The 25,068-nt window shown below is 46.5% G+C and overlaps 1 protein-coding gene across 2 annotated transcripts in view; it reads right to left on the bottom strand.

Moving 5' to 3' along the window:
- Window positions 1-25,068, bottom strand: part of LOC139387613 (polypeptide N-acetylgalactosaminyltransferase 1-like) — an 80,027-nt gene that overhangs the window by 3,831 nt on the left and 51,128 nt on the right. For both annotated transcript variants that reach the window (XR_011629199.1, XM_071133986.1), the window contains exons 8-13: window positions 24,561-24,731; window positions 10,809-10,926; window positions 9,951-10,131; window positions 4,531-4,670; window positions 4,343-4,441; window positions 1,246-1,380 (exon numbers count right to left, since the gene is read on the bottom strand). Coding sequence is in view for 1 of the 2 variants with exons in the window: in XM_071133986.1 (XP_070990087.1) it covers window positions 1,246-1,380; window positions 4,343-4,441; window positions 4,531-4,670; window positions 9,951-10,131; window positions 10,809-10,926; window positions 24,561-24,731 (844 nt within the window). In the remaining variant the exon portion in view is untranslated. The remainder of the gene's footprint in view (window positions 1-1,245; window positions 1,381-4,342; window positions 4,442-4,530; window positions 4,671-9,950; window positions 10,132-10,808; window positions 10,927-24,560; window positions 24,732-25,068) is intronic.

The raw sequence follows: 25,068 nt of genomic DNA, 5'->3' as shown, positions 1-25,068 counted from the left end.
GAAACAGACCTGGATCAACTTCTACAGAGACAACAGAGAAACAGACCTGAGGCAACTTCTACAGAGACAACAGAGAAACAGACCTGAGGCAACTTCTACAGAGACAACAGAGAAACAGACCTGAGTCAACTTCTACAGAGACAACAGAGAAACAGACCTGGGTCAACTTCTACAGAGACAACAGAGAAACAGACCTGAGGCAACTTCTACAGAGACAACAGAGAAACAGACCTGAGGCAACTTCTACAGAGACAACAGAGAAACAGACCTGAGTCAACTTCTACAGAGACAACAGAGAAACAGACCTGGGTCAACTTCTACAGAGACAACAGACAGAGAAACAGACCTGGGTCAACTTCTACAGAGACAACAGAGAAACAGACCTGAGTCAACTTCTACAGAGACAACAGAGAAACAGACCTGGGTCAACTTCTACAGAGACAACAGAGAAACAGACCTGGGTCAACTTCTACAGAGACAACAGAGAAACAGACCTGAGTCAACTTCTACAGAGACAACAGAGAAACAGACCTGGATCAACTTCTACAGACACAACAGAGAAACAGACCTGAGGCAACTTCTACAGAGACAACAGAGAAACAGACCTGGGTCAACTTCTACAGACACAACAGACAGAGAAACATTTTTTTTTTAATATATTTGAGTCATTTAGCGACGCTCTTACCCAGAGCAACTTACTGTTTAAAAGTGCATTCATCTTAAAGTAACTGTCCTGTGAAAATCTGACTTTTAAAAGTGAATATTCTGATAACTCATACCCATATGTTGTGGACTCATCCTATATTCATGTGGCCAAAGCATAAAATTAAAGAAAAAACACTTCAATCTGGTATGTCAAAAAGACAGTTTAAAAAAATGCGTGCTATTTCCTCATTGATGATGATGTCATCCTCCTGAGGATGCACTGGCCAATCAGCGATCTACTCGCGTGAATAATTTGAATGACTTGTATACGCCCACACCATTCAGTTGTTGGGGTAGGGCCACACCATTCCAATACAGAAAATCAGCTTTATATCATACTTCATAAATAAAAAATTGGAAGGAAAACTATATATTTCACTCATATTGTAATGAATTATATGACATATTTAATAGAAATGTGGAAACACTTGACAGTTACTTTAAGGTAGCTAGGTAAAACAACAACTAGCACACTCAGCAGGGTCAGTGGTAGTAAGAAAAGACAAGGAGGGGTTGTTTACTGTTGACAGACAGACATACCATGGGGTCATACTCCCAGAGCTGGTTTCCTTTGAGGTGATGACACTTGAGCATCATGACAGGACCGTTGAGTTTGGACACGTCTAGACACAGGTCATCTGTCCTTATCTCTTTATTGGCCGTGTAGCTGAACACCTACAGGGGACGACACACGGTCAGACGGGAAGACAAGAGACCTCTCTCTCTTATGTCATTCACATTGTATCTCTCTCCTCTGAGGTCAGAGAAGTTGCTTAGGTTAATGTCACTATGATAAACACCAAAGGTAATCTCATTACTGTTGTCCTGTCCTCAGTTGATCAGTTACGGTTTCCTCCCATGCCATGGCAGTTCTAGTTACCTGGTTTCCTCCCATGCCATGGCAGTTCTAGTTACCTGATTTCCTCCCATGCCATGGCAGTTCTAGTTACCTGGTTTCCTCCCATGCCATGGCAGTTCTAGTTACCTGGTTTCCTCCCATGCCATGGCAGTTCTAGATACCTGGTTTCCTCCCATGCCATGGCAGTTCCAGATACCTGGTTTCCTCCCATAACATGGCAGTTCTAGATACCTGGTTTCCTCCCATAACATGGCAGTTCTAGATACCTGGTTTCCTCCCATAACATGGCAGTTCTAGATACCTGGTTTCCTCCCATGCCATGGCAGTTCCAGATACCTGGTTTCCTTCCATGCCATGGCAGTTCTAGTTACCTGGTTTCCTCCCATGCCATGGCAGTTCCAGATACCTGGTTTCCTCCCATGCCATGGCAGTTCTAGTTACCTGGTTTCCTCCCATGCCATGGCAGTTCTAGATACCTGGTTTCCTCCCATGCCATGGCAGTTCTAGTTACCTGGTTTCCTCCCATGCCATGGCAGTTCTAGTTACCCGGTGTCCTCCCATGCTATGGCAGTTCTAGATACCTGGTTTCCTCCCATGCCATGGCAGTTCTAGTTACCTGGTTTCCTCCCATGCTATGGCAGTTCTAGTTACCTGGTTTCCTCCCATGCTATGGCAGTTCTAGTTACCCGGTGTCCTCCCATGCTATGGCAGTTCTAGTTACCTTGTTTCCTCCCATGCCATGGCAGTTCTAGTTACCTGGTTTCCTCCCATGCCATGGCAGTTCCAGATACCTGGTTTCCTCCCATGCCATGGCAGTTCTAGTTACCTGGTTTCCTCCCATGCCATGGCAGTTCTAGTTACCTGGTTTCCTCCCATGCCATGGCAGTAGATACCTGGTTTCCTCCCATGCCATGGCAGTTCTAGTTACTTGGTTTCCTCCCATGCCATGGCAGTTCTAGATACCTGGTTTCCTCCCATGCCATGGCAGTTCTAGTTACCTAGTATCCTCCCATGCCATGGCAGTTCTAGATACCTGGTTTCCTCCCATGCCATGGCAGTTCTAGATACCTGGTTTCCTTCCATGCCATGGCCAATCTAATTACCTGGTATCCTCCCATGCCATGGCTGTTCTAGATACCTGGTTTCCTCCCATGTTATGGCTGTTCTAGTTACCTGGTTTCCTCCCATGCCATGGCAGTTCTAGATACCTGGTTTCCTCCCATGTTATGGCAGTTCTAGTTACCTGGTTTCCTCCCATGCCATGGCAGTTCTAGATACTTGGTTTGCGACTGTTATCTGGTTGCCTCCCATGTCATGGCAGTTCTAGTTACCTGGAATCCTCCTATGCCATGGCAGTTCTAGTTACCTGGTTGCCTCCCATGCCATGGCAGTTCTAGTTAACTGGTTGCCTCCCATGCCATGGCAGTTCTAGTTACCTAGTTTCCTCCCATGCCATGGCAGTTCTAGTTACCTGGTTTCCTCCCATGCCATGGCAGTAGATACCTGGTTTCCTCCCATGCCATGGCAGTTCTAGTTACTTGGTTTCCTCCCATGCCATGGCAGTTCTAGATACCTGGTTTCCTCCCATGCCATGGCAGTTCTAGTTACCTAGTTTCCTCCCATGCCATGGCAGTTCTAGATACCTGGTTTCCTCCCATGCCATGGCAGTTCTAGATACCTGGTTTCCTTCCATGCCATGGCCAATCTAATTACCTGGTATCCTCCCATGCCATGGCTGTTCTAGTTACCTGGTTTCCTCCCATGCCATGGCAGTTCTAGATACCTGGTTTCCTCCCATGTTATGGCTGTTCTAGTTACCTGGTTTCCTCCCATGCCATGGCAGTTCTAGATACCTGGTTTCCACCCATGTTATGGCAGTTCTAGTTACCTGGTTTCCTCCCATGCCATGGCAGTTCTAGTTACCTGGTTTCCTCCCATGCCATGGCAGTTCTAGATACTTGGTTTGCGACTGTTATCTGGTTGCCTCCCATGTCATGGCAGTTCTAGTTACCTGGAATCCTCCTATGCCATGGCAGTTCTAGTTACCTGGTTGCCTCCCATGCCATGGCAGTTCTAGTTAACTGGTTGCCTCCCATGCCATGGCAGTTCTAGTTACCTAGTTTCCTCCCATGCCATGGCAGTTCTAGTTACCTGGTTTACTCCCATGCCATGGCAGTAGATACCTGGTTTCCTCCCATGCCATGGCAGTTCTAGTTACCTGGTTTCCTCCCATGCCATGGCAGTTCTAGATACCTGGTTTCCTCCCATGCCATGGCAGTTCTAGATACCTGGTTTCCTCCCATGCCATGGCAGTTCTAGTTACCTGGTTTCCTCCCATGCCATGACAGTTCTAGTTACCTGGTTTCCTCCCATGCCATGGCAGTTCTAGTTACCTGGTTTCCTCCCATGCCATGACAGTTCTAATTACCTGGTTTCCTCCTATGCCATGGCAGTTCTAGTTACCTGGTTGCCTCCCATGCCATGGCAGTTCTAGTTACCTGGTTTCCTCCCATGCCATGACAGTTCTAGTTACCTGGTTTCCTCCCATGCCATGGCAGTTCTAGTTACCTGGTTTCCTCCCATGGCATGGCTGTTCTAATTACCTGGTTTCCTCCTATGCCATGGCAGTTCTAGTTACCTGGTTTCCTCCCATGCCATGGCTGTTCTAATTACCTGGTTTCCTCCCATGCCATGGCTGTTCTAATTACCTGGTTTCCTCCCATGCCATGGCTGTTCTAATTACCTGGTTTCCTCCCATGCCATGGCAGTTCTAATTACCTGGTTTCCTCCCATGCCATGGCAGTTGAAGATGCCAACTTTCTCGTTCTCCTTCCGGGCCATGTTGTCCAGACACTGGTTAGTCTCCACGTTACGGATCTGACAGAGCAACACACAACCAACAATTATCACTGATTGAATGTGTGTGTGTTTAGTGTGTGTGTGTTGTATGTTTAGCGCGGGTGCACCTCTCCCAGTGAGTAGTAGTGTCGTGGTATCTGGGAGTCAGGATAGACGTTCTCCAGGTACCAGCTGAAAGGTTTACACTGCAGCTTCTGTCTCAGAGACGAGCGAGACGTGATGTCACCATAGTCCACCTTCGTCACACCTGAAACACAGTGTTTTCCATTAGTGTAAGCTGTCGGCTAATCAGCCGGTTACAGATTAATTTTTAGCCAGCTACATTTTCCACTTCATAATAACTAGGCTACTTTTCATTTAAAAGTTTCAGTTCGCTAGTCCATTGAGCCCTTCCCCGCTAGGATGAACGATACGTATCTTCTAGCGATCTATTTATAGGACAGGCGCCGGTCAGTCACAAAGTGAGTGATGACAGGGAAATTCAGCAGAGAGGAAGAGGCAAAGTGAGAGGTTTGGCAAATCTGTCCAAAGCTTTTCTATGTTCTTATTTTGGACCTAAGCTTGTCGCCTGCCTTCCCATCTTTGGGACAACGACTCCCATTGGTAGGGAGGAGCCATGAGCATCTCGTCATTATATAGCCTACAGATTTCTGGTTGCAGTCAAATTTCTTTACACCTGTGGGAGAGAGCATATCCTTACATATCCCATGTACTGTAACTGGTAACGACGTGTGGAAATCCATGACTTAGCCTAATTATTGTTTACTGACACAAAATCATTGGTTTTCTTTTACGTTTCCCATAACCAGAGTCACGCCCTGACCATAGAGAGACATTATTTCTCTATGGTGTAGTAGGTCAGGGTGTGACTGGGGGTTGTTCTAGTTAGTTATTTCTATGTGGGGTTCTGGGTTATTATTTCTACGTTGGTGATTGGTATGATTCCCAATTAGAGGCAGCTGGTAATCGTTGTCTCTCATTGGGGATCATATTTAGGTAGCCTTTTTCCACCTGTGTTTTATGGGATATTGTTGTGTGTTTGTGCACCACGTAGTCACGTTTCATTGTTAGTTTATTGTTGTGTGTTTGTGCACCACGTAGTCACGTTTCATTGTTAGTTTATTGCTGTGTGTTTGTGCATGTGCACCACGTAGTCACATTTCATTGTTGGTTTATTGTTGTGTGTTTGTGCACCACGTAGTCACGTTTCATTGTTAGTTTATTGTTGTGTTTGTGCACCACGTAGTCACATTTCATTGTTGGTTTATTGTTGTGTGTTTGTGCACCACGTAGTCACATTTCATTGTTGGTTTATTGTTGTGTGTTTGTGCACCACGTAGTCACGTTTCATTGTTAGTTTATTGTTGTGTGTTTGTGCACCACGTAGTCACGTTTCATTGTTAGTTTATTGTTGTGTGTTTGTGCACCACGTAGTCACATTTCATTGTTGGTTTATTGTTGTGTGTTTGTGCACCACGTAGTCACGTTTCATTGTTAGTTTATTGTTGTGTGTTTGTGCACCACGTAGTCACGTTTCATTGTTAGTTTATTGTTGTGTGTTTGTGCACCACGTAGTCACATTTCATTGTTAGTTTATTGTTGTGTGTTTTTGCACCACGTAGTCACATTTCATTGTTAGTTTATTGTTGTGTGTTTGTGCACCACGTAGTCACATTTCATTGTTGGTTTATTGTTGTGTGTTTGTGCACCACGTAGTCACGTTTCATTGTTAGTTTATTGTTGTGTGTTTGTGCACCACGTAGTCACATTTCATTGTTAGTTTATTGTTGTGTGTTTGTGCACCACGTAGTCACATTTCATTGTTAGTTTATTGTTGTGTGTTTGTGCACCACGTAGTCACATTTCATTGTTAGTTTATTGTTGTGTGTTTGTGCATGTGCACCACGTAGTCACATTTCATTGTTGGTTTATTGTTGTGTGTTTGTGCACCACGTAGTCACATTTCATTGTTAGTTTATTGTTGTGTGTTTGTGCATGTGCACCACGTAGTCACATTTCATTGTTAGTTTATTGTTTTGTGTTTGTGCACCATGTAGTCACATTTCATTGTTAGTTTATTGTTTTGTGTTTGTGCACCACGTAGTCACGTTTCGTTGTTAGTTTATTGGTTTGTTGTTGCTAAGTTTCACTATGAAATAATTCTGTGGAACTCAACATTCGCTGCGCCTTGATCCGTCTCTACTCTTGATCCGTCTCTAAATAGCCTAGGCTATTTACTGTGTGCTGATTGACAACTGAACAGCAAGTGTTGACTAGTTTATAAAAAGTGTCAAACTGACTGAATAAATTCAATCTCCTACATCCCTTGCCATTCAACATGGTTATATGTCCATGTTGTCGCATCGTGGCAAGTCAACCTAAGGATTTCCTAGGTTTCCTTTCCTAGGATGTCGGGGCTTGCCAGACAGGGACGATAAAGTGAGTGACTCATCTCGTCAGTCTGTAGCCTACCGAATGGCATCGGAGAGACGTTCATTTGGCTCCCTAATTTGCATAGTTTGGCTTCCTAATGTTTGGCAATTATCTGCAGATAAATTATGAAAACATTCGATGAAGATGATGAATCATCACTGAAGGAACAATAGACAGTGGAGAGCCTCATTCTGGTCAAAATATGATAATTAGGCCCTCAAGAAACCCAGGCATTAAAACGGAATTCAACAATATTCACAAATGTATTGACCTTAAACTTCCCCCAAATTATCATAAGACAGGAACAGAATGCATCACTGATTCGTATTTCCTGCAACTATCTAAGTCAAGAGGCAACGAGAACGCCCCTGTCTGTTTCTGCAATGCTCGAGTCTACCACTTTGTGTAACCGTTAGCGATGAAGCTAATGTCTTCTGGTAGATGGAAAGGCTCCCAAAAAACTCCTCAATGAAATGTTAACTACAAAGTAGCCTAGCTTCCCTGGCAGAATGATATCAGGGTTATTTCATCAACCCAGTGGGTGTTTGTTTCATCTACCATCATACGTGGCTATAAAAACCCTGCTCAACAACAGCCTCTTGCTAGCTGCACACTTGAATTAAAGGGTAAATACACCCCGAAAAGACAAGTATCAGATTTATCCCAGACCTCAGAAGTCTCCTGATGTGGTTTAAGCATTGTTCTGTATTTAGAACATCCAATGTGATTGAGAGTGAAAACGGGGAAAATGGAAACCTGGAAAAACAAAACCTTAAATATATTGTTCTAGATAAGGTGGGCTATTTACTTCATTTTTCTGTTTCAATAAAATACATCATTTGAAGAACAAATAATTGTGGCAATCCATATGTTGTAGTAAAAGTGTAAATACCACTTTAAAATCAAGAGAACACTGGTTAAATGCTAAAAAAAGGTTTAATATTCTCCTACATAGAAAATAGTCCTGGTCATATAGGCATAGACCTAGACAACTAACAATACCAAAACAAGGAACAATACACTGAATTCATCCTTTTGTTGTCATTTCAATTGCAAAGTCATGTCTTTCTACATAAAACCGCAACACATTTTTTACAATCTGGGACATAAACTCGATAAAGTATTCAATATTTCCGCTGTGTATTTCAGATGGAATCAAGTTGTTACAATGTACCAGAGACCACCGAAATAGAGCTGCTTTGGCCTGGCTGGCTACTTTTCTATTTGACTGGCTAGTCTATGTAGTGGTGGAAAACACCCAACACACATCACCATGGTCACAATCACCAACTACCTAAAGGACTGGAAGAATCTTACAAACATGTTTCTCATAGTGTGTTTGATATTCTCTGGATTAGGGATTGTTATTACAGTAAGGGGAAGCAGTGAACACTAAACTTCCTGTTAGTGGAAGAGAGGTGAACCTTTGACCTTGTTCTCGCCTGTCCTCTACCTGATCTGTGCAGGGGTGTGTCTGTCAGTGGTGAGATGGCAAGGTTAATAGAGACTGTGTAGTGTGAAATTATTCTGCCCCCCCCCCCCCCCCCCGTCGTCGCCTCGCTCTGTCAGGTCACCATGGCAACATCACATTGCTAATGGGGGGCCTGGTTGGCCCTGTCCGGGGGTATAGTTGGACGGGACCACAGTGTCTCCCGACCCCTCCTATCTTAGCCTACAGTAATTATGCTGCAATAGTTTATCGGGGTGCTAGGGTCAGTCTGTTATATCTGGAGAATTTTTCCTGTCTTATCCGGCATCTTGTGTGAACTTAAGTATGCTCCCTCTAATTCTCTCTCTCCCCCTTTCTCTCTCTCTCTCTTTCTCTTCTCTCAGAGGACCTGAGCCCTAGGACCATGCCTCAGGATTACCTGGTCTGATGACTCCCCAGTTCACCTAGTCGTGCTGTTGCTCCAGTTTCAACTGTTCTGCCTGCGGAAATGGAACCCTGACCTGTTCACCGGACGTGCTACCTGTCCCAGACCTGCTGTTTTCGACTCTCTCTCTCTACCACACCTGATGTCTCTAACTCTGAATGATCGGCTATGAAAAGCCAACTGACATTTACTCCTGAGGTGCTGACCTGTTGCACCCTCTACAACCACTGTGATTATTATTATTTGACCATGCTGGTCATCTATGAACATTTGAACATCTTGGCCATGTTCTGTTATAATCTCCACCCGGCACAGCCAGAAGAGGACTGGCCTCCCCTCAGAGCCAGGTTCCCCTCTAGGTTTCTTCCTAGGTTCTGGCCTTTCTAGGGAGTTTTTCCTAGCCACCGTGCTTCTACATCTGCACTGCTTGCTGTTTGGGGTTTTAGGCTGGGTTTCTGTACAGCACTTTGTGACATCAGCTGATATAAAAAGGGCTTGATAAATACATTTGATTGATTGATTGGAGAATACATATCTGGCTTCTGTTTTGAAACAGCCCCCAGACACACAGCAACTCGCCCCTCCCTCAGATTCACCAGGGGAGATGATGTAGAAGGCTTCTGTTTTGAAACAGCCCCCAGACACACAGCAACTCGCCCCTCCCTCAGACTCACCAGGGGAGATGATGTAGAAGGCTTCTGTTTTGAAACAGCCCCCAGACACACAGCAACTCGCCCCTCCCTCAGACTCACCAGGGGAGATGATGTAGAAGGCTTCTGTTTTGAAACAGCCCCCAGACACACAGCAACTCGCCCCTCCCTCAGACTCACCAGGGGAGATGATGTAGAAGGCTTCTGTTTTGAAACAGCCCCCAGACACACAGCAACTCGCCCCTCCCTCAGACTCACCAGGGGAGATGATGTAGAAGGCTTCTGTTTTGAAACAGCCCCCCGACACACAGCAACTCGCCCCTCCCTCAGACTCACCAGGGGAGATGATGTAGAAGGCTTCTGTTTTGAAACAGCCCCCAGACACACAGCAACTCGCCCCTCCCTCAGACTCACCAGGGGAGATGATGTAGAAGGCTTCTGTTTTGAAACAGCCCCCAGACACACAGCAACTCGCCCCTCCCTCAGACTCACCAGGGGAGATGATGTAGAAGGCTTCTGTTTTGAAACAGCCCCCAGACACACAGCAACTCGCCCCTCCCTCAGACTCACCAGGGGAGATGATGTAGAAGAAGTTTTTGAACTGGTCCATCCAGACCTCGGCCAGGCGTCTGTTGTTCTTATTGATGATCTGACCCGTTCCCCCTGGAAACGTGTAGGGCGTGGCCTTCCGGAACACGTGACCCACGTGAGAACACGTCACGATCTCCAACGTCCCCCCGCACTGCCAGATCTACAACACACCCGAAACACTCATGTTACAACTACATACAACTACACAACCCTGTGTGTGTGTGTGTGTGTGTAGGTGCACATTTCTCTGGCTAGCTAAAGGAGAATTCCATCCAGCTACTATAGCAAGATACTTAGCAACACTAACAATACTTGTACCACCACACTTTCTCCCTCACCTCCAACTTTCCAAATGCCAGTTGTTTTTCGGTTACAGCTCATGAAGTGTGCTTCATCACCCGGCTTCTCACCTATCTTTTTGTTATCGTCCAGGGGACGCGCTGCTGTAACTGGCAAACTGCCTCTGCACCCTACTGCTGTCTTTCAGAGCGCCCTGATTCTGTAACTAGCACATTGGTTGTCTCTTCTCTCTGCATTCTGTTGTTATGTGAATGATTGGCTGAGCCTTGGACACAGACAGAGTTGCTCCAAACGTGCATCACTCGTTCGCTTACAAACCTGCATCGCTCGTTCGCTTACAGCCAGTAGTGATCCAAAGCTCCCCCTCCCAAACTTTTCTCATCTGATCTACACGATTCACGTAGGTCGCCTATTTTGGATTCAAAACGGCGAATTTCACCAAAAGTGAACTAGTTTGCATAGCTGGTGTGTGTGTGTGTGCTTGCATGCCCTGTGTATGTGTGTGTGTGTGTGTGTCCTGTGTATGTGTGTACTCACCCTAAAGGAGATCTCCAGGTTCTCTCCTCCCCAAATGTCCATACCTGCGTCATACGTCCCTATCTCTTGGAAATAATCTCTGTCTATAGAGAACAACCCACCGGCCATGGTAGGAGTCCTGGAGAGAGAGGGGAGAGGGGAGAGAGAGAGAGAGAGAGAGAGGGGGAGGGAGAGAGAGAGAGAGAGAGAGTGGAGGGAGAGAGAGGGAGGGAGAGAGAGTGGAGGGGGAGAGAGAGTGGAGGGAGAGAGAGAGAGAGAGAGAGGGGAGGGAGAGAGAGAGGGGAGAGTAGTGGAGGGAGAGAGTGGAGGGAGAGAGAGAGAGGGAGCGAGAGGGGAGGGGAGTGGAGAGAGAGAGGAGAGGGAGGTGGGTGGGAGCAAGGGGGGAGATAGGGTGGAGAGAGGGGGAGAGAAAAGAAAACAGTCACTCAACTACATTCTGGTTTCATGTTTGCGACAGAGATCACAAGTTTGTCCGTAGAGATGGTATCTTCAGAGGCACAAAACATCAAGTCGACCTCCAGAGATAGTTGTTTTTTCCTGTTTTTCCATCTCAATACAATTCAATTCAATGTAAGGGCTTTATTGGCATGGGAAACATTAGTTAACATTGCCTAAGCAAGAAATCTCTCTCTCCCTGTCAGTCTCTCAGAAGGAGGGATATACAGTGGCAGGAATAAGTATGTGAACCCTTTGGAATTACCTGGATTTCTGCATAAATTGATCATCAAATTTGATCTGACCTTCATCTGAGATCAAATCACTACAATAGACACAAACAGTGTGCTTAAACTAATAACACATAAATGATTGTATTTTTCTTGTCTATATTGAATACATAATAAAATATTCACAGTGTAGGTTGGGAAAAGTATGTGAACCCCTAGGCTAATGACTTCTCCAAAAGCTAACCTGGAGTCCAATCAATGATATGAGATTAGAGATGTTGGTTAGAGTTGCCCTCCCCTATACAAAACACTCACAACATTTGAGTTTGCTATTCACAAGAAGCATTGCCTGATGTGAATCATGCCTCGAACAAAAGAGATCTCAGAAGACCTAAGTTTAAGAATTGTTGACTTGTATAAGCTGGAAAGGGTTACAAAAGTATCTGTAAAAGCCTTGATGTTCATCAGTCCCACGGTAAGACAAATTGTCTATAAATGAAGAAAGTTCAACACTCTTGCTACTCTCCCTAGGACGTCCTGCAAAGATGACTGCAAGAGCACAGCGCAAAATGCTCAACTAGGTTAAGAAGAATCCTAGAGTGTCAGCTAAAGACTTACAATCTCTGGAACATGCTAACATCTTGACGAGTCTACGATACATAAAACACTAAACAAGAATGGTGTTCATGGGAGAACACCACGAAAGACACCACTACTGTCAAAAAATAAACATTGCTGCACATCTGAAGTTTGCAAAAGAGCACTTGGATATTCCACAGCGCTACTGGCAAAATATTCTGTGGACAGATGAAACTAAAGTTGAGTTGTTTGGAAGGAACACACAACACTATGTGTGGAGAAAAAAAGGCGCAGCACACCAACATCAAAACCTCATCCCAACTGTAAAGTATGGTGGAGGGAGCATCATGGTTTAAAGACTGCTTTGCTGCCTCAGGGCTTGGAAAGGTTGCTATCATCAACGGAAAAATGAATTCACAAGTTTATCAAGACTTTTTGCAGGAGAATGTAAGGCTATCTGTCAACAATTGAAGCTCAACAGAAGTTGGGTGATGCAACAGGACAACGACACAAAACACAGAAATAAATCAACAACAGAATGGCTTCAACAGAAGAAAATACGCCTTCTGGAATGGCCCTGTTAGAGTGCTGACCTCAACCCGATTGAGATGCAGTGGCATAACCTCAATAGAGTGGTTCACATCACAAGAATATTTCTGAACTGAAACAGCTTTGTAAAGAGGAATGGTCCAAACTTCCTCCTGACCGCTGTGCAGGTCTGATCCACAACTACAGAACATGTTTGGTTGAGGTTATTGCTTCCAAAGGAGGGTCCACCAGTTATCACATCTAAGGGTTCACAACCTTTCCCCACCCTGCACCGTGAATGTTTAAACAGTGTGTTCAATAGACATGAAACCGTAGAATTGTTTGTGTGTTATTAGTTTAAGACTGTGTTTGTCTATTGTTGTGACCTAGATGAAGATCAGATCAAATTGTATGACCAATTTAAGCAGAAATCCATCTAATTCCAAAGGGTTGCCACCATATGTCATTGAGCTAAAGACTTGTTTTCAAGATGTTGATCAGGAAGACAACAGGGAACATGGTGCCAGTGCCACATATTGTGGGAACACGATCTGAGCTGTGCACTGTGTGGGGAGTCACACATGTCCTGTTGTTGGCCAGCTGGGAACAGAAAAGTAGAAAAACAGTAGAAAAACACCTCAGCAGAGCAGACAGCGAACACAGAAAAACACCTCAGCAGAGCAGACAGGGAAACAGAAAAACACCTCAGCAGAGCAGACAGGGAAACAGAAAAACACCTCTGCAGAGCAGACAGCGAACACAGAAAAACACCTCAGCAGAGCAGGCAGGGAAACAGAAAAACACCTCAGCAGAGCAGACAGGGAACACAGAAAAACACCTCAGCAGAGCAGGCAGGGAAACAGAAAAACACCTCAGCAGAGCAGACAGGGAAACAGAAAAACACCTCAGCAGAGCAGACAGAGAAACAGAAAAACACCTCAGCAGAGCAGGCAGGGAACACAGAAAAACACCTCAGCAGAGCAGGCAGCGAACACAGAAAAACACCTCAGCAGAGCAGACAGGGAACACAGAAAAACACCTCAGCAGAGCAGGCAGCGAACACAGAAAAACACCTCAGCAGACCAGACAGGGAACACAGAAAAACACCTCAGCAGAGCAGACAGGGAACACAGAAAAACACCTCAGCAGAGCAGGCAGGGAAACAGAAAAACAAATCAGCAGAGCAGGCAGGGAACACAGAAAAACACCTCAGCAGAGCAGGCAGCGAACACAGAAAAACACCTCAGCAGACCAGACAGGGAACACAGAAAAACACCTCAGCAGAGCAGACAGGGAACACAGAAAAACACCTCAGCAGAGCAGGCAGGGAAACAGAAAAACAAATCAGCAGAGCAGGCAGGGAACACAGAAAAACACCTCAGCAGAGCAGACAGGGAAACAGAAAAACACCTCAGCAGGGAAACAGAAAAACACCTCAGCAGAGCAGACAGGGAACACAGAAAAACACCTCAGCAGAGCAGACAGGGAACACAGAAAAACACCTCAGCAGAGCAGACAGGGAAACAGAAAAACACCTCAGCAGAGCAGACAGGGAACACAGAAAAACACCTCAGCAGAGCAGACAGGGAACACAGAAAAACACCTCAGCAGAGCAGACAGGGAAACAGAAAAACACCTCAGCAGAGCAGGCAGGGAACACAGAAAAACACCTCAGCAGAGCAGACAGGGAAACAGAAAAACACCTCAGCAGGGAAACAGAAAAACACCTCAGCAGAGCAGACAGGGAACACAGAAAAACACCTCAGCAGAGCAGACAGGGAACACAGAAAAACACCTCAGCAGAGCAGGCAGGGAAACAGAAAAACACCTCAGCAGGGAAACAGAAAAACACCTCAGCAGAGCAGGCAGGGAAACAGAAAAACACCTCAGCAGAGCAGACAGGGAACACAGAAAAACACCTCAGCAGAGCAGGCAGGGAACACAGAAAAACACCTCAGCAGAGCAGACAGGGAACACAGAAAAACACCTCAGCAGAGCAGACAGGGAACACAGAAAAACACCTCAGCAGAGCAGACAGGGAACACAGAAAAACACCTCAGCAGAGCAGACAGGGAACACAGAAAAACACCTCAGCAGAGCAGACAGGGAACACAGAAAAACACCTCAGCAGAGCAGACAGGGAAACAGAAAAACACCTCAGCAGCGAACACAGAAAAACACCTCAGCAGAGCAGACAGGGAACACAGAAAAACACCTCAGCAGACCAGGCAGGGAAACAGAAAAACACCTCAGCAGAGCAGGCAGCGAACACAGAAAAACACCTCAGCAGAGCAGACAGGGAACACAGAAAAACACCTCAGCAGAGCAGACAGGGAACACAGAAAAACACCTCAGCAGAGCAGACAGGGGACACAGAAAAACACCTCAGCAGAGCAGACAGGGAAACAGAAAAACACCTCAGCAGAGCAGACAGGGAACACAGAAAAACACCTCTGCAGAGCAGGCAGGGAAACAGAAAAACACCTCAGCAGAGCAGACAGGGAAACAGAAAAACACCTCAGCAGAGCAGACAGGGAACACAGAAAAACACCTCTGCAGAGCAGGCAGGGAAACAGAAAAACACCTCAGCAGAACAGGCAGGGAAACAGAAAAACACCTCAGCAGAGCAGACAGGGAAACAGAAAAACACCTCAGCAGAGCAGACAGGGAAACAGAAAAACACCTCAGCAGAGCAGACAGGGAAACAGAAAAACACCTCAGCAGAGCAGACAGGGAAACAGAAAAACACCTCAGCAGAGCAGACAGGGAACACAGAAAAACACCTCAGCAGACCAGGCAGGGAAACAGAAAAACACCTCAGCAGGGAAACAGAAAAACACCTCAGCAGAGCAGACAGGGAACACAGAAAAACACCTCAGCAGAGCAGACAGGGAACACAGAAAAACACCTCAGCAGACCAGGCAGGGAAACAGAAAAACACCTCAGCAGAGCAGACAGGGAACACAGAAAAACACCTCAGCAGACCAGACAGGGAACACAGAAAAACACCTCAGCAGACCAGGCAGGGAAACAGAAAAACACCTCAGCAGAGCAGACAGGGAACACAGAAAAACACCTCAGCAGAGCAGACAGGGAACACAGAAAAACACCTCAGCAGACCAGACAGGGAACACAGAAAAACACCTCAGCAGACCAGGCAGGGAAACAGAAAAACACCTCAGCAGAGCAGACAGGGAAACAGAAAAACACCTCAGCAGAGCAGACAGGGAACACAGAAAAACACCTCAGCAGAGCAGACAGGGAAACAGAAAAACACCTCAGCAGAGCAGACAGGGAAACAGAAAAACACCTCAGCAGAGCAGACAGGGAAACAGAAAAACACCTCAGCAGAGCAGACAGGGAACACAGAAAAACACCTCAGCAGAGCAGACAGGGAACACAGAAAAACACCTCAGCAGAGCAGACAGGGAACACAGAAAAACACCTCAGCAGAGCAGACAGGGAAACAGAAAAACACCTCAGCAGAGCAGACAGGGAACACAGAAAAACACCTCAGCAGAGCAGACAGGCATGGGAAACATTAGTTAACATTGCCTAAGCAAGAAATCTCTCTCTCCCTGTCAGTCTCTCAGAAGGAGGGATATACAGTGGCAGGAATAAGTATGTGAACCCTTTGGAATTACCTGGATTTCTGCATAAATTGATCATCAAATTTGATCTGACCTTCATCTGAGATCAAATCACTACAATAGACACAAACAGTGTGCTTAAACTAATAACACATAAATGATTGTATTTTTCTTGTCTATATTGAATACATAATAAAATATTCACAGTGTAGGTTGGGAAAAGTATGTGAACCCCTAGGCTAATGACTTCTCCAAAAGCTAACCTGGAGTCCAATCAATGATATGAGATTAGAGATGTTGGTTAGAGTTGCCCTCCCCTATACAAAACACTCACAACATTTGAGTTTGCTATTCACAAGAAGCATTGCCTGATGTGAATCATGCCTCGAACAAAAGAGATCTCAGAAGACCTAAGTTTAAGAATTGTTGACTTGTATAAGCTGGAAAGGGTTACAAAAGTATCTGTAAAAGCCTTGATGTTCATCAGTCCCACGGTAAGACAAATTGTCTATAAATGAAGAAAGTTCAACACTCTTGCTACTCTCCCTAGGACGTCCTGCAAAGATGACTGCAAGAGCACAGCGCAAAATGCTCAACTAGGTTAAGAAGAATCCTAGAGTGTCAGCTAAAGACTTACAATCTCTGGAACATGCTAACATCTTGACGAGTCTACGATACATAAAACACTAAACAAGAATGGTGTTCATGGGAGAACACCACGAAAGACACCACTACTGTCAAAAAATAAACATTGCTGCACATCTGAAGTTTGCAAAAGAGCACTTGGATATTCCACAGCGCTACTGGCAAAATATTCTGTGGACAGATGAAACTAAAGTTGAGTTGTTTGGAAGGAACACACAACACTATGTGTGGAGAAAAAAAGGCGCAGCACACCAACATCAAAACCTCATCCCAACTGTAAAGTATGGTGGAGGGAGCATCATGGTTTAAAGACTGCTTTGCTGCCTCAGGGCTTGGAAAGGTTGCTATCATCAACGGAAAAATGAATTCACAAGTTTATCAAGACTTTTTGCAGGAGAATGTAAGGCTATCTGTCAACAATTGAAGCTCAACAGAAGTTGGGTGATGCAACAGGACAACGACACAAAACACAGAAATAAATCAACAACAGAATGGCTTCAACAGAAGAAAATACGCCTTCTGGAATGGCCCTGTTAGAGTGCTGACCTCAACCCGATTGAGATGCAGTGGCATAACCTCAATAGAGTGGTTCACATCACAAGAATATTTCTGAACTGAAACAGCTTTGTAAAGAGGAATGGTCCAAACTTCCTCCTGACCGCTGTGCAGGTCTGATCCACAACTACAGAACATGTTTGGTTGAGGTTATTGCTTCCAAAGGAGGGTCCACCAGTTATCACATCTAAGGGTTCACAACCTTTCCCCACCCTGCACCGTGAATGTTTAAACAGTGTGTTCAATAGACATGAAACCGTAGAATTGTTTGTGTGTTATTAGTTTAAGACTGTGTTTGTCTATTGTTGTGACCTAGATGAAGATCAGATCAAATTGTATGACCAATTTAAGCAGAAATCCATCTAATTCCAAAGGGTTGCCACCATATGTCATTGAGCTAAAGACTTGTTTTCAAGATGTTGATCAGGAAGACAACAGGGAACATGGTGCCAGTGCCACATATTGTGGGAACACGATCTGAGCTGTGCACTGTGTGGGGAGTCACACATGTCCTGTTGTTGGCCAGCTGGGAACAGAAAAGTAGAAAAACAGTAGAAAAACACCTCAGCAGAGCAGACAGGGAAACAGAAAAACACCTCAGCAGAGCAGACAGGGAAACAGAAAAACACCTCTGCAGAGCAGACAGCGAACACAGAAAAACACCTCAGCAGAGCAGGCAGGGAAACAGAAAAACACCTCAGCAGAGCAGACAGGGAACACAGAAAAACACCTCAGCAGAGCAGGCAGGGAAACAGAAAAACACCTCAGCAGAGCAGACAGGGAAACAGAAAAACACCTCAGCAGAGCAGACAGAGAAACAGAAAAACACCTCAGCAGAGCAGGCAGGGAACACAGAAAAACACCTCAGCAGAGCAGGCAGCGAACACAGAAAAACACCTCAGCAGAGCAGACAGGGAACACAGAAAAACACCTCAGCAGAGCAGGCAGCGAACACAGAAAAACACCTCAGCAGACCAGACAGGGAACACAGAAAAACACCTCAGCAGAGCAGACAGGGAACACAGAAAAACACCTCAGCAGAGCAGGCAGGGAAACAGAAAAACAAATCAGCAGAGCAGGCAGGGAACACAGAAAAACACCTCAGCAGAGCAGGCAGCGAACACAGAAAAACACCTCAGCAGACCAGACAGGGAACACAGAAAAACACCTCAGCAGAGCAGACAGGGAACACAGAAAAACACCTCAGCAGAGCAGGCAGGGAAACAGAAAAACAAATCAGCAGAGCAGGCAGGGAACACAGAAAAACACCTCAGCAGAGCAGACAGGGAAACAGAAAAACACCTCAGCAGGGAAACAGAAAAACACCTCAGCAGAGCAGACAGGGAACACAGAAAAACACCTCAGCAGAGCAGACAGGGAACACAGAAAAACACCTCAGCAGAGCAGACAGGGAAACAGAAAAACACCTCAGCAGAGCAGACAGGGAACACAGAAAAACACCTCAGCAGAGCAGACAGGGAACACAGAAAAACACCTCAGCAGAGCAGACAGGGAAACAGAAAAACACCTCAGCAGAGCAGGCAGGGAACACAGAAAAACACCTCAGCAGAGCAGACAGGGAAACAGAAAAACACCTCAGCAGGGAAACAGAAAAACACCTCAGCAGAGCAGACAGGGAACACAGAAAAACACCTCAGCAGAGCAGACAGGGAACACAGAAAAACACCTCAGCAGAGCAGGCAGGGAAACAGAAAAACACCTCAGCAGGGAAACAGAAAAACACCTCAGCAGAGCAGGCAGGGAAACAGAAAAACACCTCAGCAGAGCAGACAGGGAACACAGAAAAACACCTCAGCAGAGCAGGCAGGGAACACAGAAAAACACCTCAGCAGAGCAGACAGGGAACACAGAAAAACACCTCAGCAGAGCAGACAGGGAACACAGAAAAACACCTCAGCAGAGCAGACAGGGAACACAGAAAAACACCTCAGCAGAGCAGACAGGGAACACAGAAAAACACCTCAGCAGAGCAGACAGGGAACACAGAAAAACACCTCAGCAGAGCAGACAGGGAAACAGAAAAACACCTCAGCAGCGAACACAGAAAAACACCTCAGCAGAGCAGACAGGGAACACAGAAAAACACCTCAGCAGACCAGGCAGGGAAACAGAAAAACACCTCAGCAGAGCAGGCAGCGAACACAGAAAAACACCTCAGCAGAGCAGACAGGGAACACAGAAAAACACCTCAGCAGAGCAGACAGGGAACACAGAAAAACACCTCAGCAGAGCAGACAGGGGACACAGAAAAACACCTCAGCAGAGCAGACAGGGAAACAGAAAAACACCTCAGCAGAGCAGACAGGGAACACAGAAAAACACCTCTGCAGAGCAGGCAGGGAAACAGAAAAACACCTCAGCAGAGCAGACAGGGAAACAGAAAAACACCTCAGCAGAGCAGACAGGGAACACAGAAAAACACCTCTGCAGAGCAGGCAGGGAAACAGAAAAACACCTCAGCAGAACAGGCAGGGAAACAGAAAAACACCTCAGCAGAGCAGACAGGGAAACAGAAAAACACCTCAGCAGAGCAGACAGGGAAACAGAAAAACACCTCAGCAGAGCAGACAGGGAAACAGAAAAACACCTCAGCAGAGCAGACAGGGAAACAGAAAAACACCTCAGCAGAGCAGACAGGGAACACAGAAAAACACCTCAGCAGACCAGGCAGGGAAACAGAAAAACACCTCAGCAGGGAAACAGAAAAACACCTCAGCAGAGCAGACAGGGAACACAGAAAAACACCTCAGCAGAGCAGACAGGGAACACAGAAAAACACCTCAGCAGACCAGGCAGGGAAACAGAAAAACACCTCAGCAGAGCAGACAGGGAACACAGAAAAACACCTCAGCAGACCAGACAGGGAACACAGAAAAACACCTCAGCAGACCAGGCAGGGAAACAGAAAAACACCTCAGCAGAGCAGACAGGGAACACAGAAAAACACCTCAGCAGAGCAGACAGGGAACACAGAAAAACACCTCAGCAGACCAGACAGGGAACACAGAAAAACACCTCAGCAGACCAGGCAGGGAAACAGAAAAACACCTCAGCAGAGCAGACAGGGAAACAGAAAAACACCTCAGCAGAGCAGACAGGGAACACAGAAAAACACCTCAGCAGAGCAGACAGGGAAACAGAAAAACACCTCAGCAGAGCAGACAGGGAAACAGAAAAACACCTCAGCAGAGCAGACAGGGAAACAGAAAAACACCTCAGCAGAGCAGACAGGGAAACAGAAAAACACCTCAGCAGAGCAGACAGGGAACACAGAAAAACACCTCAGCAGAGCAGACAGGGAACACAGAAAAACACCTCAGCAGAGCAGACAGGGAACACAGAAAAACACCTCAGCAGAGCAGACAGGGAAACAGAAAAACACCTCAGCAGAGCAGACAGGGAACACAGAAAAACACCTCAGCAGAGCAGACAGGGAACACAGAAAAACACCTCAGCAGAGCAGACAGGGAAACAGAAAAACACCTCAGCAGAGCAGACAGGGAAACAGAAAAACACCTCAGCAGAGCAGACAGGGAAACAGAAAAACACCTCAGCAGAGCAGACAGGGAACACAGAAAAACACCTCAGCAGAGCAGACAGGGAACACAGAAAAACACCTCAGCAGAGCAGACAGGGAACACAGAAAAACACCTCAGCAGAGCAGGCAGGGAACACAGAAAAACACCTCAGCAGACCAGGCAGGGAAACAGAAAAACACCTCAGCAGAGCAGACAGGGAACACAGAAAAACACCTCAGCAGAGCAGGCAGGGAACACAGAAAAACACCTCAGCAGAGCAGGCAGGGAACACAGAAAAACACCTCAGCAGAGCAGACAGGGAACACAGAAAAACACCTCAGCAGAGCAGGCAGGGAACACAGAAAAACACCTCAGCAGACCAGGCAGGGAAACAGAAAAACACCTCAGCAGAGCAGACAGGGAACACAGAAAAACACCTCAGCAGAGCAGGCAGGGAACACAGAAAAACACCTCAGCAGAGCAGGCAGGGAACACAGAAAAACACCTCAGCAGAGCAGACAGGGAACACAGAAAAACACCTCAGCAGAGCAGACAGGGAAACAGAAAAACACCTCAGCAGAGCAGACAGGGAAACAGAAAAACACCTCAGCAGAGCAGACAGGGAAACAGAAAAACACCTCAGCAGAGCAGACAGGGAACACAGAAAAACACCTCAGCAGAGCAGACAGGGAACACAGAAAAACACCTCAGCAGAGCAGACAGGGAACACAGAAAAACACCTCAGCAGAGCAGACAGGGAAACAGAAAAACACCTCAGCAGAGCAGACAGGGAACACAGAAAAACACCTCAGCAGAGCAGACAGGGAACACAGAAAAACACCTCAGCAGAGCAGACAGGGAAACAGAAAAACACCTCAGCAGAGCAGACAGGGAAACAGAAAAACACCTCAGCAGAGCAGACAGGGAAACAGAAAAACACCTCAGCAGAGCAGACAGGGAACACAGAAAAACACCTCAGCAGACCAGGCAGGGAAACAGAAAAACACCTCAGGAGGGAAACAGAAAAACACCTCAGCAGAGCAGACAGGGAACACAGAAAAACACCTCAGCAGAGCAGACAGGGAACACAGAAAAACACCTCAGCAGACCAGGCAGGGAAACAGAAAAACACCTCAGCAGAGCAGACAGGGAAACAGAAAAACACCTCAGCAGAGCAGACAGGGAACACAGAAAAACACCTCAGCAGAGCAGACAGGGAACACAGAAAAACACCTCAGCAGAGCAGACAGGGAACACAGAAAAACACCTCAGCAGAGCAGACAGGGAAACAGAAAAACACCTCAGCAGAGCAGACAGGGAACACAGAAAAACACCTCAGCAGACCAGGCAGGGAACACAGAAAAACACCTCAGCAGAGCAGGCAGGGAACACAGAAAAACACCTCAGCAGAGCAGACAGGGAAACAGAAAAACACCTCAGCAGAGCAGACAGGGAACACAGAAAAACACCTCAGCAGAGCAGACAGGGAACACAGAAAAACACCTCAGCAGAGCAGACAGGGAACACAGAAAAACACCTCAGCAGAGCAGACAGGGAAACAGAAAAACACCTCAGCAGAGCAGACAGGGAAACAGAAAAACACCTCAGCAGAGCAGACAGGGAAACAGAAAAACACCTCAGCAGAGCAGACAGCGAACACAGAAAAACACCTCAGCAGACCAGACAGGGAAACAGAAAAACACCTCAGCAGAGCAGACAGGGAACACAGAAAAACACCTCAGCAGAGCAGACAGGGAACACAGAAAAACACCTCAGCAGAGCAGACAGGGAACACAGAAAAACACCTCAGCAGAGCAGGCAGGGAACACAGAAAAACACCTCAGCAGACCAGGCAGGGAAACAGAAAAACACCTCAGCAGAGCAGACAGGGAACACAGAAAAACACCTCAGCAGAGCAGGCAGGGAACACAGAAAAACACCTCAGCAGAGCAGGCAGGGAACACAGAAAAACACCTCAGCAGAGCAGACAGGGAACACAGAAAAACACCTCAGCAGAGCAGGCAGGGAACACAGAAAAACACCTCAGCAGACCAGGCAGGGAAACAGAAAAACACCTCAGCAGAGCAGACAGGGAACACAGAAAAACACCTCAGCAGAGCAGGCAGGGAACACAGAAAAACACCTCAGCAGAGCAGGCAGGGAACACAGAAAAACACCTCAGCAGAGCAGACAGGGAACACAGAAAAACACCTCAGCAGAGCAGGCAGCGAACACAGAAAAACACCTCAGCAGACCAGACAGGGAACACAGAAAAACACCTCAGCAGACCAGGCAGGGAAACAGAAAAACACCTCAGCAGAGCAGACAGGGAAACAGAAAAACACCTCAGCAGAGCAGACAGGGAACACAGAAAAACACCTCAGCAGAGCAGACAGGGAAACAGAAAAACACCTCAGCAGAGCAGACAGGGAAACAGAAAAACACCTCAGCAGAGCAGACAGGGAAACAGAAAAACACCTCAGCAGAGCAGACAGGGAAACAGAAAAACACCTCAGCAGAGCAGACAGGGAACACAGAAAAACACCTCAGCAGAGCAGACAGGGAACACAGAAAAACACCTCAGCAGAGCAGACAGGGAAACAGAAAAACACCTCAGCAGAGCAGACAGGGAACACAGAAAAACACCTCAGCAGACCAGGCAGGGAAACAGAAAAACACCTCAGCAGAGCAGACAGGGAAACAGAAAAACACCTCAGCAGAGCAGACAGGGAAACAGAAAAACACCTCAGCAGAGCAGCCAGGGAACACAGAAAAACACCTCAGCAGAGCAGACAGGGAACACAGAAAAACACCTCAGCAGAGCAGACAGGGAACACAGAAAAACACCTCAGCAGACCAGGCAGGGAAACAGAAAAACACCTCAGCAGAGCAGACAGGGAACACAGAAAAACACCTCAGCAGAGCAGACAGGGAAACAGAAAAACACCTCAGCAGAGCAGACAGGGAACACAGAAAAACACCTCAGCAGAGCAGACAGGGAAACAGAAAAACACCTCTGCAGAGCAGACAGGGAACACAGAAAAACACCTCAGCAGACCAGGCAGGGAAACAGAAAAACACCTCTGCAGAGCAGACAGGGAACACAGAAAAACACCTCAGCAGACCAGGCAGGGAATCAGAAAAACACCTCAGCAGAGCAGGCAGGGAATCAGAAAAACACCTTGGCTGATATTAGCTGGCTAAACTCAATAACATGTTGTTTTACTGAAACTACTTTACCCAGGTCACCTCACGAATAGACCTGTCTCTTTCCCTGTGTTGTGATGGAAACGGGACCTCTGAATGTGCCTCTGATAGTCCCAGTTGGACTGGTGGGGAACATGAACAGGAAGAGGTGATGAGGGACAAGCGAAAACAAACCCTGGGTTTTATTCCTGAATGTTCCCAGAGTTTCCCCATCCTCAACTACACAGGAACACAGCAACACGGCTACACCACACTGAGCTCATGTATTTGACTGAAAACAGAACTTATAACTAAGTCCCAGCTATGCCACTATTACTAGTCTATTACATTTAGATTCAGTAGAGTGTTAGAAGCAGGGATGATATCCTCACTGACTGGAGCTGAGGAGAGTCTACGTCCCAGTCTCTATGCCAGCGCTGTAGATGGGTAGTGTGTCCTACCTACCGGACGGGCAGAGTGCGGTCTCCCTTGCGGCGGTCCATCTCTCTCTGGGGTACAGGATACCAGCGGAAGTTCAGCTTCCAGTTGAAGCCTCCGTAGGTCATGTCAGAACCAGCCATGTACTCAAACGTGTCATCACTGATCACGTCGATGATGGGACACACCACCGTTTTCCTGCAACACATATTCCCACACCGCCATATCAGAAGACCTTTAGACCCACAATGACAAAGTGTTGAGTAGATGCTTGGACTTGTGAGTCGTAATCATTTCAATCACTTCTAATATCCAGAATATCTGCAGACCTCTACTGTGTTGACAACAGCAGTTACTAGTGTCTGGTGTTGCACCTGCCACTACTATCATGCTGTGTGTACACACACACACACACACACACACACACACACACACACACACACACACAGCCTGCCAGTCACTAGACCAACGTCAATCAACAGTAGGTAGGTAGTTCCTTAAATGAAGTATCCTTTAATAATAGACCACATGGAAA

The sequence above is a fragment of the Oncorhynchus clarkii genome, chromosome 3, assembly GCF_045791955.1.
Source record: "Oncorhynchus clarkii lewisi isolate Uvic-CL-2024 chromosome 3, UVic_Ocla_1.0, whole genome shotgun sequence".
NCBI lineage: Eukaryota > Metazoa > Chordata > Actinopteri > Salmoniformes > Salmonidae > Oncorhynchus > Oncorhynchus clarkii.
This window is presented reverse-complemented; position numbering and strand designations above follow the sequence as displayed.